The 15,995-nt window shown below is 42.2% G+C and overlaps 1 protein-coding gene across 1 annotated transcript; it reads right to left on the reverse strand.

Annotated features, from left to right (window-relative positions):
• Positions 1 to 256: 256 nt before the first annotated feature.
• Positions 257 to 12,460, reverse strand: LOC120988883 (G-protein coupled receptor family C group 6 member A-like). The gene is made up of 6 exons (XM_040416648.1): positions 12,439 to 12,460; positions 9,534 to 9,663; positions 9,141 to 9,432; positions 6,095 to 6,925; positions 1,956 to 2,079; positions 257 to 1,155 (listed from the first exon to the last, which is right to left on the reverse strand). Exons 1-6 carry the CDS (start codon positions 12,458 to 12,460, stop codon positions 257 to 259), a joined length of 2,298 nt encoding a protein of 765 aa, XP_040272582.1.
• Between the last annotated feature and the right edge of the window lie 3,535 nt (positions 12,461 to 15,995).

Below are 15,995 nucleotides of genomic sequence, written 5' to 3' on the forward strand. Positions count from 1 at the left end.
ATGGCCTGAGGATAGGCCATCAATATCAAAATCCTGGAAAACCCCTTTAAATGGGGCTAGATCGCAATACCAGCCCCCCACCAAGAATGTAGCTGTTTTTGGCAACAACTAAAAAAAAATCACACTTTTTTAATACAATGTACAAGATACATAACATTGATAAACATCATAAAACAAATACATTTGGAAAATCTGTATTTTTTTTGTTCAATTTTATTTTAACACTGATATTTCCACTTAATTATAGAAACTTGTTTTATCTGTTGCCCAAGAGATGTTTTCTTGAGTTCATACTGGGTTGAAACATAATAATATAACATTTTGGTGCAAACATACAGCAAAGCATGGCCCAGTTTGAGGAAAGGATTGCAAATATCTCCATAGCTACAGTGTATTTACCACTGGTGCTGAGTGAAGCTGGAATATAAGACACCCAGACGCTTAGGAAAGCCAGCATGCTGAAGGTGATGAACCTAGCTTCATTGTACCTGCTAGGAAGCTGTCTGGTTAAGAAAGCCACAAGAAAGCTAGCCAAGGCTAGTATGCCTAAATAACCAGTCGTACACCAAAAACCTGCAAGGGACCCTTCATTGCATTCTGCTATGATAACCCCAGATTTTGCATTCAAGTTGTATTGTGGGAAAGGTGGTGTGATCAACAACCATGTAACACTTATTAGTAATTGGAGAAATGTTCCTAGCACAATCATCAGATATGATACTTGAGGTCTAGCCCATTTGGTCAAACAACTGTTTGGTTTTGTGGCCTTAAATGCAATCAATACCATAACAGTTTTGGCCAAGACACATGAGACGCATAGAGCAAAAGCCATCCCAAAAGTAACTTGGCGAAGAAGACACTTGATGTTGTTTGGATATCCAATAAATGCTAAAGAAGAGAGAAAGCAGAGGGACATGGAGGCCAGAAGCAGACAGCTTACGGTATAATTGTTGGCTTTTACTATGGGAGTGGCCTTGTAATAAATCAAAAGGCCGAGGACACCTAAAGGAATTAAGGAGGATGTGATACTGGTGGACATCAAAATGATGCCTAAGGTCTCTTCATGGGAGAGGAACTCGGTAAGCTTTGGTAGACATTTATCTTTTTGTTCGTTTGGCCATTGGTCCCATGGACATTTAAGGCATTCATTTGCATCTGAAAGTAAGAAGGAGAAAAGAACATTTACTTACATCTACATAATGGCTCTCGGGACTATGGGGGTCATTTACTCATCTGAAATACGCCTAAATTAGGCGTATTTCAGGCGTAGATGGCAGCGCAACAGTAAATTGCTCTGCTATCTGCGACTTTTCCTCACTCATGCCAGGTCTAAAATTGTGGGCGTAGTGTGGGTGGGGACGGGACGGCAGGCATTTTCTGGGAAGCTGCCTTACATTTAGAATTGGATGCGACAAAGTTATGGATAGGCACCATTTGCCTTCATTAAGACCGGCATCTAAAACGCCGGTCTTAATAAATGTGCCCCTAAGTTTTCATTGAACAGACTTTCTGACTTAAAGTTACTGTACAGTCTTGTGGAAAACATCTTACATGAAATCAGCAGCAGAAATCGGAGGCTGACCTCCAGCCTTATGCCCCTATTCAGTTAGACTAATCCATATTCAGCTACACAGATGAGGTTTCTAGGAGAATTTTGTATGGGTTCTTTGTGATAAACTGAAAAAATCCACAGCCCAACATATGAAACAATCTGACTCTGATTTGATGCATTTTTAAGGGGGATTTCAGTGTGGAATGAGCACCAAATTCCAAATTAAATTTCCACAATTTCGAAATAGTCATTATATACCATGTAATGCTTTATTTGCCCTGTGGTGGCGCTGCACTAGAAATAATAACTTGACCGTTGCAAATTCCCATTTATGGGACACCCTATGGTCATCCTATTTTCAGAAGACTCTTCTAAAAAAAATCCAAATGATATGACTTATTACCAGTTTTATTAGTGATTTCTCCAAGAGCGCAGGGGATACACTGATAGCAGCAGGTAGGTTTTCTACTAAGAGGTGCTTTTCTGAAACCCAGAGGACATCTTTCACTACAAACTGAGATGGGAATCTGAAGGGGAAAACAAAAATATACACCAGAACAGTTTGGACATTTCTCAGACATTATATTAATACATCTAATATTCTAGCTAGAAACATAGCATCCAGTCTTACATACAGAAATTCGTTTTTTTGGCTAGGGGTTGCTTTTGGCAGGGAAGACCAAAGGAGATGATCCTCAAAACCAAGGTGAGCAGCACAGAAAACATTTCAGCCCCACTCAGTAGTTGGACAGATCACTCACAACCATATTCACCTGAAGTCCTATACATGGAAAACTCTGAGCAACCATGAAAAATAGAGGAGCTGTCTCTTCATGCCAATTCTACTACTCCTTGTCCTCGATCTTATTCAATATGTTGTACAACCCTTTAAAGTCCTTGACCCACCACCCGCTGTCTTCTTCCCTGGTGGGTCTGGCCTTCAATTCTGCTCTATCCTTCTATGCAGGATGCAGCCTGCTTGCTGGCAAGGCCTCACCTCTTCTGCTCATAGGGCGTTCATACTGCCTCCAGCTCTTAAAAGGTTAGTGCGTACGCACCCTCATCTTTACCAGCCAATGACTGGCAACCCTGGATTACTTTAGGTAACTTCCCCTGTGGGAAGGTGCCTAAGCAATTGGTTTCTTCGCTTGCTGGTGCCTGCGAACGTGTTCTGGTTGTCTGCCTATGTATTGACCTCTGCATGTTTACTGAACTCTGACCCTGAGCTGCCTTACCTGACCTGAACCTGAGCTCTGTTTTGACCCTTTGCTGCCTGTCCTTTCAATTAGCTTTGCTGCCTCATCTGACCTTGGTCTGCCCCTGACTATGGTTGTACCTGACCCCTAGGTGTCATTCACCAGTGTCTCTGACTACTTTGGGTCAGCTGTTAACCACACAGAGACTACTTTAAGAGGTAGCAGCCTGATGGTCCGCCTACAGTGAGGTCTACATTCCTGTATAATAGTTAAAATGTGAATACCAGTGAACTGCAGGGATAACTCCCTTAGGATTAGCCCAAAGTCAAATTTGTTGGTGACACAGTGGTTCCACTTCTACTGATGCATCCGTGTCTGGTTAGCCATCACTGTTTTAACCAGTTGTTTGATGGTGGTAGATAGGAATAGTCAGGAATAGATGTATTTTAATGTCTACATCAATACTTTTTGTGTATTTTTGTTGCTGGGAAATACTAGATAACATTTTGATATTTTTTTCGATCATTATAACTAATGTATACCTTGGTGTGACCCATATTCCATCTTAAAGAACTTGTGTTGATAATTAAGGCTGATGAGTTGTATTGTCCTATGTTGACTTGTTTCAATCCACCATCTGAGCCCAGTTGCCAGTTGACTACATTGTAGACAGGAGGAGGATTTCCATTACTATCAAAAAACATGTCTTGTCCACTGCTCAGCTTCACTCTAGTGGTCTTCATATGAGTGAGAATCTGAAGGGATATTGTTTTTAAAAATAAAGCCTTTATTTGTAAAAAAAATTCAACATCAAGCCTTGTTCTAGAGATGAGCAAATTTTTTGAAAATTCGTCTTGGTTCTAATTCCCCAAAGTAAAAAAAAAAAAAGATTTGTACCTGAATCAAATTTGCTTTCACAGTCCTGAAATTTAGTAGAGAGAGAAAGAGGAGAGAGGAACCCAGAGGAGTGTTGACTTGCTTACAATACTCCACATGCGTTCTCCAAAAGGAGAAATAATACCCTATGCCAGGCCTGTCTGGCAGCCAAGGTAATTTTCTTTGCTCAGCGATGTTAAAGGGTACTTACATAGAAAGTGCTGGGTTCCTGGATCCTCATATGAGGCACCCAGTTTTAATTTCCTCTTGGAAAGAAGACTGGCTTGCATGTCTCCTTTCCAGATAAGCATTATGTGGGGACACAAGCATGGCAATAGTTAAAAAATCATATTTAAAAAAAGCACTGATTGAACAGTTTGAGGCTACCAGCAATAACTTACTGGATAAAAAATAAAGGAAATTTGATCTATGAGCCACAAGGAGGTATGTATAAATATACATACTAGAGATAACCAAATCAATCTGGAATTTGTTCAAAATTTCCCCCCAAAAAATCAGATTCTAGCAAACCTACATTTTTTGTAATTCATTTCAAGTAAATCAAGGGAGAGATTTGCGCATGAAAAACATACACAATCCGACTTTTTTTCTAAAAAGATTTTAAAAAGCTGAGTGTTTCACACCTACGGCATAGCTATCCAGTCACTACTCGGTCTCCCCGAGGTCCCTCAGCTGGGAAGACCAATTCTGTCTGTTTTTCTCTGATAAAGGTTTTTTTTTCTGATAGAGCTAGTTGTAGGTGTGAGGATGGCTTAGCGGTTATCCTAGTTATGCTAGGAAGTCTGTTTAATAGGCTGAGCAATGGCTGGATGGCAATGCTGTATCTGCAGGTGGGAATCACTTAACTTTTTAAATCCTTTTTTAAAGAAAGCTGAATTGCACAGGTTTTTCACACACTGATCTCTCTATTGATTCATCCAGAAAAAAATAATTTGCTCTTCTCTAGTATGTATATTTATACATATAGCCTTATTCATTTTCCTTTATTTTTAATCCACTAGGTTATTGATTCCACCCTCAAACTGTTCAAAATCCATGTTTTTTTTATAGTAAGATTTTCCCCCGGTGGTGGTAGCCTCAAACTGTTTTCATAATAATTTTTTTTTATCTATTTCCATGCTCGTATAATGCTTCTCTGGAAAAGAGTAATGCAAGACTGTCTACTTTCCAAAAAGAATGGAAAATTAAATGTCTCACAGCAGAAACACCAGCTTGGCTGTCTAAGAGGTCTTGGTTGGGAAACTATTTCTCCATAGGGAGAATATGTATGTGGAGCATTGTAAGCCAGTCAACACTACTCTGGTTTCTGGAAAAGATATATGAAAATTAGCACATTTCACATCTGCTGGTATCAGATAGGCTTGGCTTTTTGAAGGAGCACTAATTTGAATATCTTTCTCAGAAACTCAGAGAAACATTGCCTGGCCTAAAATACTTGGCACACATACTACACATACTAGATGCTCTCCGTAATGAGAAAGAGCCCCAGATAATGCATATATATTCGCCAGTAGCATAATAGGTGCTGTCTCTCTCTTTCCAAAAGAAAAGGAAAACTGAGTGTCCCATATCAGCAAGCAGGAGCCCAACACTTTTTGGATAAGTACCCTTTAACAAGGCTGAGCAAAGAAAATTTCTTTGACTGCCTGAGAGGCCTTGTCAACACTCCTCTGGGTTTCTGTGTCAAAAATTTGGGATGAATTCTAATTTGCTTATCTCTACTTTGTTCACAACTCCGTCAGGCATTCAGTTCTGACATGGGAACAAAAAAATTAAATGCAAGCAAAATTTCACCATTTACATAACGGACACTAGTGAGCCTATGAGACACCAATGCATGTTGTGCTATGTTGACTTCTCTTAGTGATAGAATCTGCGATGAAGGCTTCTGAAGGAACCTTTGAAGCAGATTTTAATTTAGCCTTTAAGTGGTATTGTATCAACGACAACCCTTTCATATTGCAGCCACCAGTTCCCAGAACCCCTTGTATACAGCTGATTTTGTCAGGAGAAAGCTTCTCTGACCAAACCTTTCCAACTTCAGGGAAAATATAGCAATATATGATGCCCATTTAGATTAAATAACTGTTGATGTAATAAATATGCCAGGTAGGGCTTAGCTCTAAAGGTATTCTGACTTATCTTCTGGACAAATCTACTGTAATGATTGTACAATGAGGGCAAAACTACTGTGAGGGGGTACCATATTTTTATGTATTGGGGGGTGCCAGAGAAAGGACCTGCCCCGAGTGCCAAACACCTTAGGCATGCCACTGTAGCATACCAATCCCTCTATTAACTGCAAATTCACTAATAGTGAATTGTAAGATGAGTTTTATAAACTAGATACACTCTGTACCATTATTTGCTTCTTATTGAGTTAAGAACCATCTAAACACTTTGCACAGCAGAATGATATCATCAGCGTCTTCATCATGTGAATCTTTACCTGCCAAGGTTTAAAGTTCCAGAAATCTGAACAGCTTCTGTTGATAAAAGGACTGTTTCCTGGTCTGCACGTTTGCAGGTCATGCAAAGCTTGGGCAATCACATAAATGGCACTGTAAAGATTGTATGAAATGCGAATGCTGGATACGTTTTTTAGGTATGTTTGAAAATCTGCAATTTTATCATTATTTGTGCAGTTCCTTGACGGTCTCTGTCGGGAGAACTCAAAGTTTTCAAAGTTTAAAAATTCACAACCAACATTTTCTTCCCAGAACATCCAATTCCAAGGCTTTTCTGGTAGTTTGCTGGGGCTGAGATGGTCTACATAGTCCTGGAATCCAGGAATATTTCTACTGTAGAAGGCAAACCCCACGGTTCCTGCAAGAAGCTTGGAATATTTTTCTAAAGAAAATAATGAAGTGGTTGACCAACCTTCACTGGCCAACCATATCTTTTCAGTAACATTTTGTCTGAAAAGCTCATTCAGTAAGGGCAGGAAGTGGACATCAGTAGAAAAGATGACCACAGCTTGAGCTGTAGAAGCTTTTATGACTTGACCAATATGAGGAATGTTGCTGCTGGGTCTATTAATCTGAATATACTCTGTGAACTCCACACAAGCCCCAGATTTAAGGATTTCTTGCTTAATAACTTGAATTCCCTGTTGACCATAATCATTAGCCAGAGCCACTAATCCCATCCATGTCCAGCCAAAATGTAGAGCGAGCTGAGAGAGTCCTTTGGATTGGAAGGCATCACTTGGTACAGTCCGAAAGAAAGAAGGAAACTGGGTTCTATCACTCAAGAGGGAACTGGTTGACAAGTGACTTATCTGTAGGTTAAATAAATAAAGTATCAGATGCTAATATCAAAAATAATAATTAATGTCTTTATCTAAATTTCAGCTCTTTTTCTAAGGCTTTCTTCAGAATCTGTTTTATGTTTAATTTTTTTTCTTCATACTTTACATTCACACCCTCTTGACCTATAAGGTGTGGCACCACCTAGGTAAGGGTGAATATAAGACTTACAGGTCCACCAACAAGCACTTCATTTATATTACATTGCCACTACACATTTTTTTTTTATTTTTTTTTTATTTTTCATTTTTGGCAGGAGACAAAAATGTTACCATATAGCAACACTGAATGTACCCCTAAAAGAGGTTTTCTGGGAGTTTTAAAAATTATCAAAACAGCACTGAATGTGATAAAAATAAAAACTAGCCATTGCCCACCTGTTAAAAAGGTTTTCCAAAATTCTAATATTGTTTATCTATTGTTCGGATAGGTCATCAATATCAGATTGGTTGCCGTCTGACAGCCAGGACTCCCGCCCGCAGCCTCCTTGCAGCTCACCAAACACAGCACCGTCCATTGGCTAGAGACTGTGCTTGGTATTGCAGCTCAGCCCGATTCACTTGAATGGGGCTGAGCTGCTCCTAGGCCAAGTGACAGATGAACGTGATATCACTGGCCTAGGAAGACCTCTTCAAACAGCTGATAGCAGAGGTGCTGGGAGTCAGACCCCCACTAATCAGATATGGATGTCCTATTTTGATTATAGACTGCTGTGCTGTAAGTCCTCCCCTCCCTCTCTGACCAGACAAATGGAGGAAGTGCGCGCCGATGCTCGTCCAGTTGCCATCACGGGTCTATGACTGCTACGGTGGCTGCCACTAGTTTTCAAACAGAACCAGTAAATTTATGTCCTGGCCCAAAAACACAAACTCACATGTTCCTTTCATACTTGGTGTATTCCAAGGGAGGGGCTTAAAGGGGTTTTGCAAGATATTTCAACTGATGATCTGTCCTCTGGATAGGTCATCAGTATCTGATTGGTGGGGTTTCAACACCCAGTACTCCTACCGATCAGCTTTTCAAGAAGGCACTGGCACTTGCAGTAGCACCACGGCCTGCTCAGAGCTTTGCTTAGGCTGAGTGACAAGTAGTGTAGTTGAGGGATTTCAGCGGTGGTCATAACCCCTGGAAAGGAGCCGTGTATAATGTAATGGAAACATTAATCAAGCCAGCAAAGGAAGCAATATGGACAATCACAATACATTAGTAAGTGCCTTGTATTAACTTTCCATACGTGATAAATGCCACTTGCTAAACTGAGACAACCCCTTTAAGGTCATCTGGACACAAATTGAGTTTTTCATTGTTTTTGCCTTGAAATATAGATGCAGTTTCTAACACGATTGAAAGCCATTTAAAAAGTCAATTAAAAGTTTATTAACTCAAGAAGTGTCAAGATAAAGATATCCGAATTATGACTTAATATGTAAAATTGCTTTAATTGGGTTGATCTAAAGAAAAAATTCAGGAAAGTTGCAAAAAATAAAAATAAAATGCCTGTTCAATCCCTCACCACTGCAGTGCCGCTCTGGTGGTACCAAAAAGTCTCGGCATACTTTCTTAGAGTGATGACATTCATGTGACCACTGCTGAAATCACTGGTCTCAGTGGTCTCGTGGTATCACTACTGAGGCCAGTGATTGGTCGCAATGGTCATATCTTTACAGAGAAATGACTGAGGCTAAGAATAACAAAGACTATTGGGACCACCAGAGAGGTCTTTTTTATGTTGTTAAATCCTGGACAACTCCTTTAAGAAAGTTCAATTGTTTTATATCACAGTTTATAAATAAATGCTTTAGATATGTGAACTACATTCAAAATTGTCATTCCAGAAATACTTAAAATATCACAATACAGATGTTGGTATCCTGAACTTGACACTAAGGGTACATTCACATCCGCGGCATTCCTGATCTGCCGAATAGTGGCCAGATCACCACCGGACACCCTTATAGTCAATGGGAATCTGGCAGTGAGCCTGCCCTATCTGATGCCGCAGAGGTGCACATACCCTTATGGAGTTAAATGCGCAGTTGCCGCTAACCTAAATTGACCCTTAACAATAAAAAAACAATTAAGCTTTGCATTATTTGTGCATTTAACACGGTATATGAGTGAAGTTAATGTCTGCTATGCCTGTATTTACTGGTCTTTTGGAAAAACAGGATGGGCCTTTCATCTTACTTGTGGATACCTGGTCAGCCCAAGAATATGAGCCATAAGAATGGAGTAGGTGGAAGTGGAATGGCCAATGATAGCCGCTAGTTTCTCATTTCTTCGGCACTGAAAGTTGGGAATGGCTTTTGTGTCCCCCGTCGTCATCCACATCGTCCCCTCCAACTCCCTCTGAAGTACAGAGCAGGAATCATATAATCGATAGCCCAGGGTGATGTTTGGGAGAAGGTCAGGATTGCTGTTTATCTCTGTGGTGGCATATTTCACCACATGTAGCTGAAGGTAAGTTTCCAAGGATAACCTAAATAAAGAAAGCATAAAATATACTGTAAACTATTATGACAATGAAACGTCCATCAACAAGTCAAGGCTACAGTGAATACAATATTCAGCGGTACTTACTTTCTGCAGATGGCTTGCTTTGGTTTTTCAGTATACAAGAGCTTGGGGTATTCTTTCTCCATATGGAGAGGTAAAACTGCTCCGAATAAGATGTCTCCACTAACAGATATTCCCAACAAGTCAGGAGTATCTAGAAAACAGCGTTGTCCAATAGAATAAGACATGGGAACCAGGTAATAGAGGATGAATTGCCACAATGTTTTGTAGAGGTGTTGCACCAGCCTGAAGACAGAGTCAGTCATGAGAAGATTAGAAGGTTCATCTGTTGCCATAGAGTACAGTTAAATCACGTTGTCATACTGTTCAAATAGGCATTACATTACAATGTAAGTAGCAGGGGAGTAGCTAGAAATGCATGGGCCCCATAGCAAAAAAATGTATGGGCCCCCCCCCGTGCCATCCACAGATCCCCCCTCCCCTAAACAGTGCCATCCACAGATCCCCCCTAAACAGTGACATCCACAGATCCCCCCTAAATAGTGCCATCCACAGATCCCCCCTAAACAGTGCCATCCACAGATCCCCCCCCTAAACAGTGCCATCCACAGATCCCCCCTAAACAGTGCCATCCACAGATCCCCCCAAAATAGTGACATCCACAGATCCCCCTAAACAGTGCCATCCACAGATCCCCCCAAAACAGTGACATCCACAGATCCCCCTAAACAGTGCCATCCACAGTTCCCCCCCTAAACAGTGCCATCCACAGATCCCCCCCTAAACAGTGCCATCCACAGATCCCCCCCTAAACAGTGCCATCCACAGATCCCCCCTCCCCTAAACAGTGCAATCCACAGATCTCCCTCCCCTAAACAGTACCATCCACATATCCCCCCTAAACAGTGCCATCCACAGATCCCCCCTAAACAGTGCCATCCACAGATCCCCCCTAAACAGTGCCATCCACAGATCCCCCTAAACAGTTCCATCCACAGATCCCCCCTAAACAGTGCCATCCACAAATCCCCCTAAACAGTGCCATCCACAGATCCCCCCTAAACAGTGCCATCCACAGATCCCCCAGAACAGTGCCATCCACAGATCCCCCTAAACAGTGCCATCCACAGATCCCCCAAAACAGTGCCATCCACAGATCCCCCCTAAACAGTGCCATCCACAGATCCCCCCTAAACAGTGCCATCCACAGATCCCCCCTAAACAGTGCCATCCACAGATCTCCCCCCTAAACAGTGCCATCCACAGATCCCCCCTAAACAGTGCCATCCACAGATCCCCCCTAAACAGTGCCATCCACAGATCCCCCCCCTAAACAGTGCCATCCACAGATCCCCCTAAACAGTGCCATCCACAGATCCCCCCTCCCCTAAACAGTGCAATCCACAGATCCCCCCCTCATAACAGTGCCATCCACAGACAGATCCCCCGGCCCGCTGAGATTTCGCTCACGCCATTTGCCTGATGAAGGGCATATAATTTGCCCGAAACGTTGTTTTCACCTAGTCCTACATGGACCATTATGTCCGGCTAAAATAAAATAAGCATTATTTCATTTTTGGAGTGCTGTCTATAAATTATTCCAGTACCCCCCCCTAAACAGTAACATCCACAGATCCCCCTCCACGCCGCTCACAGCAGTATATTTATAAACTAATCAGTAACTACTTTAACTTTAATCATTGATCATTGCTGAGCTCTTTACTTGGATTTTTTGGATATCTTACTCTGTTTTAGCTCCTCCGGTAACAGCAGGCAGTGCGGGGGGCGGCGCTCACTTACTGACATCACGCGCCTGCGCCGCCTAGTGGGAGGAGCAGGCGCGTGACGTCAGTGAGTGAGCGCTGCCCCCCGCACTGCCTGCTGTTAACGGAGGAGCCTACAGAGTAAGATATCCAAAAAATCCAAGTAAAGAGCTCAGCAATGAGCAATTATTAAAGTTAAAGTAGTTACTGATTAGTTTATAAATATACTGCTGTGAGCGGCGTGGCCCTGTATATTCTAACCCCCAGGCAAGCGTCCCTGTCACCATGGGAACGCCTGGGGGTTAGAATATACCATCGGATTTGAGTTTTTACGATCTCACTGAGCTCGTGAAAACTTAGATCCGATGGTATATTCTAACCCCCAGGCAAGCGTCCCCGTCACCATGGGAACGCCTGGGGGTTAGAATATACTATCGGATCTCAGTGGCCTGGCTGGAGCCTCCGCAGCCACTGTGTCGGCCCGGCCCTGCGTGCGCCCTGCTCCAGTCCTGACTCCTCCCCAGCCAGGCCCGAGCCGCGTACCGCCCGTCCCACTACAGTAGACGAGGGTAGTGGGCGGGCGGTCCGCGGCTCGGGCCTGGCTGCCTGTGTGTAGTGTGTGTGTAAATAAAAAAAAATTAATTTTTTTTTAAAAAATCAACAGAAGTCGGCACGGATGGGCCCCCAGTGGCGTAGGGCCCCATAGCCACTGCTATGGTTGCTATGGCGATCCCTACGCCACTGGTAAGTAGATACAGCTGCCTCGATGAACTTTATTATCAGGCAGAACAGCAGCAGATGGATCTTTTTTTCTTATCTCAAAGTATTCTCCAGATTATGAGAAAGCACACAGACAAAGTCCTTCAAGTTTGAAAAGTCAATAATTCAAAATGTGCAGTTTGCCTGTAGCTATCATTTACCGGTGTCAGATCCAGTGCTTGGAGTTGCATTGCTCCCCTCCTTTGGCTAGTCCACCTTATTCTCATTTGCACCCCTCACATCCCGCCAAAGCTGCTGGCTATCTTTCTCCCCTCTTTTGGCTAGTCCACCGTCTCCTCCTTCTAACTCCTCCACATCTCGCCACCTGATTATTCAGGTAGTCCCCTTTCCCTCTGTTTAGTCTACTCTGTTACATCTGTCTATTGACCTAACTAACCCTGTTACATGTGCCAACTTGTCTGTCGCAGTTAACTCTAACTACAGACCTGTCTCTAATTTCTCCTTCATTTCTAAACTCCTGGAGAGTCTGGTCTACTCTCACCTCATCTGTTATCTCTTTGCTAACTCTCTCCTTGATCCATTACAATCAGTTTTTCGCACCCTACATTCTACAGAAATTGTCATCACCAAAGTGGCAAATGACCTCCTGACAGCTAAATGGAAAGGTGACTACTCTTTGTGAATTCTTCTTGAACTATCTGCAGCATTTGGCACTGTAGACCACCATCTCCTCCTCATTCTGCTTCAATCTCTCAGCCTTATGGACACTGTTCTTCCTATCTCTCTGGCCACTCTTTCAGTGCATCATTCGCTGGCTCTCTTTCCCCTCTTATGCATCTTGCTGTTGGAGTTCCTCAGGGTTCAGTTCTAGGTCCTCTCCTCTTTTCTGTCTACACAACTCCTATTGGACATACGATCAGCAGATTTGGTTTTCAGTACCATATCCATGCCAATGATACCCAAATATATACATCTTCCCGTGATTAAAGTTGAGCGGACACCTGGATGTTCGGGTTCGACGGGTTCGGCCGAAATTCACAAAAAAATTCGAGTTCGGGACCCGAACTTGACCCCGAACCCCATTGAAGTCAATGGGGACCCGAACTTTTGAGCACTAAAATGGCTGTAAAAATTTAATGGAAAGGGCTAGAGGGCTGCAAATGGCATCGAAATGGAGTTAAGAGCATGGCAAGTGCTCTGCAAACAAATGTGGATAGGGAAATGACTTTAAATAACATAAAATACGTAAAAAAATAAAAATAAAATCTTGATCTAGAAGGACGAGGACCATATGGAGTAGAAGGTTGAGGAGGCGATGGATGTGGCGGTGTAGGTGGAAGCGGCGGTGGAGATGGAGGAGGTAGCCTACACTGCTTTTTGGTTTAATATATATATTTTTTTTAATTAGGGTACACCCCAAAACATTGGGAAATATAACCTGTGATAACCCCCTGCAGTCGTGCTAAACACACGTTCAGACAATACACTGTCTGCAGGGCAGCCAACCACCTCCAAGGGGTAAAGGGCAAGCTCAGGCCATGTGCCCAATTTGGAGACCAAGAAGTTGCAGGGGCTGACCCCTGTCAGTCAGTTTGTGTAGGCGTGTGCACACTTACTGCCCCACCATGTCGCACGTCCCCATGATGTTCACGATCCAATTTGATATCTGCTCTATCAACTTTTGATGTTCTTTTATGCGTCTACCATGGTGATCACGGGTGGTATGGAATCAGGGTTCCACGCCGGAGAGGGAGCGTGAGAAAGGGAGACCACATCCAAGTGAAGATACATTTTTTCAAATTTAAAATTATAGAGAGGAATTATGTGACAAATTATTAAAGCGTAAATGTGGGACAACTTTTTAAAGTTTAAGCATTGAATGAAAGGATGTGGCGCGCATTAATTAATGAAGAATTTATTCCCTGTCAACTATGCAGAGCAGGGGTTTCTATCCGGCAAAATTTGAAAAATGTCACCTGACAATGTAATTGACTATTTTTTTAAATTTATGTTCCTGTCGCCTATGTAGAGGTGCCCCAGTGACATCCACCATCCATTTGGATATCTTCTCTATCAACTTTCGATGTTCTTTTCTGAGCCTACCATGTTAATCACGGTTATCCGCAAATCTGGGTTCCACGCCGGAAAGGGAGCGTGAGAAAGAGAGACCACATTTAAAGGGAGATAAATTTATAAAAAATTGGGATCGAGCGGAAATATGTGAAAAGTTATTAAAAGCGCAAATGTTGTCCAAATTAGTAAAGCGGAAATGTGGGACAAATTTTGGAAGCGCAAATGTGGGACAAATGAGTAAAGAGCAAATGTGGGACAAATTATTGAAGCGCAAATGTGGTACAACATGTTAAAGTTTAAGCATTGAATGAAAGGAGGTGGCGCTCATCAATTAAAGAAGAATTTCAGAAATTGTATTCCCTGTCACCTATGCAGAGCAGGGGTTTATTCGCGTCTAAAATTGTAAAATGTCAACCCAAGAATGTAACAGAAAAATTGCAGAAATGTATTAACCTGTCTACTTGGTAGAGCAGGGGTCTATGACAGAAAAAAATTGTTTATTGTCAACCGAAAATGAAAAAGAAAAATTATTGAAATTTATTAAGCTGTCAACTAGGTAGAGGAGGGGTATATTACACCCAAAAATTTGGGAATTTCACTCGAAAATGTAACAGATAATTTTTTAATTTTTTTTTTTACTGGTCTAATAGGTATAGCAGTGGTACATCACACCCAAAGATTGGTGAATTTCACCAGAAAATGTAACTGACAAATTTTTATTTATTTTTTAACCTGTCTACTAGATATAGCAGTGGTACTTCACACCCAAAAATTGCTTAATTTCAACCGAAAATGTAACTGACAATTTTTTCTTTTTTTTTACCTGTCTACTAGGTATAGCAGTAATACATCACACCCAAAAATTCTTTCATTTCACCAGAAAATTTAACTGACAATTTTATTTATTTTTTTACCTGTCTACTAGGTATAGCAGTGGTACATCACACCCAAAAATTGGTGAATTTCACCCGAAAATCTAACTGACAATTTTTTACCTGTCTAATAGGTATAAAAGTGGTACATCACACCCAGAATTTTTTTTTTATTTGAACCGAAAATGTAACTGACAATTTTTTTTTTAACCTGTCCACTAGGTATAGCAGTGCTACTTCACACCCAAAAATTGGTGAATTTCACCATAAAATGTAACTGACAAAGTAGTGAAATGACATTAAATAAAATACGTACAAATAAAAAGGTAAAAATTTGATTTATGAGGTGAAGTTACATATGGAGTAGGAGTTTGAGGAGGCGGTGGACATAGCGGTGTAGGTGGAAGCGGCGGTGGAGGAGGACGAGGTAGCCAACACTGGTTTTTGGTTTTAATTGTATTTATTTTTTTATTAGGGTACACTCCAAAAGAGTGTGAAATATCCAAAATACAAGAATGAGCAATTGTGCTGCAGTATAACAATGGCTGGTTAAGGCAGGTATACATGTCTATTCTGCACAAGGTATGGACAAGTCCTGTGGGATCCATGCCTGGTTCATTTTAATGAACGTGAGCTTGTCCACATTGGCTGTGGACAGGCGGCTGCGCTTGTCTGTGATGACGCCCCCTGCCGTGCTAAACACACGTTCAGATAATACACTGGCTGCAGGGCAGGCCAGCAGCTCCAAGGCAAAAAGGGCAAGCTCAGGCCATGTGCCCAATTTGGAGACCCAGAAGTTTAAGGGGGCAGACCCATCAGTCAGTACGTGTTGGCGTGTGCACACATACTGCTCCATCATGTTGGTGAAATGCTGCCTCCTGCTAAGACGTTCCATATCAGCTGGTGGTGATGGTTGTTGTGGCGTACTGAGAAAGCTTTTCAACATTTCGGCCATGCTAACTCTGCCTTCTGAGGTGCTGTTGGTGCCCCAGCAGCGATGACGTCCTCTTCCTCTGCCTTCACCTTGTGCCTCCACTGTGCCCCCGCTGTCAGGTGGGAATGCCACCAGCAGCGCATCTACCAGCGTGCAATTGTAC

Source organism: Bufo bufo, chromosome 1 (assembly GCF_905171765.1).
Source record: "Bufo bufo chromosome 1, aBufBuf1.1, whole genome shotgun sequence".
NCBI classification, from domain to species: domain Eukaryota; kingdom Metazoa; phylum Chordata; class Amphibia; order Anura; family Bufonidae; genus Bufo; species Bufo bufo.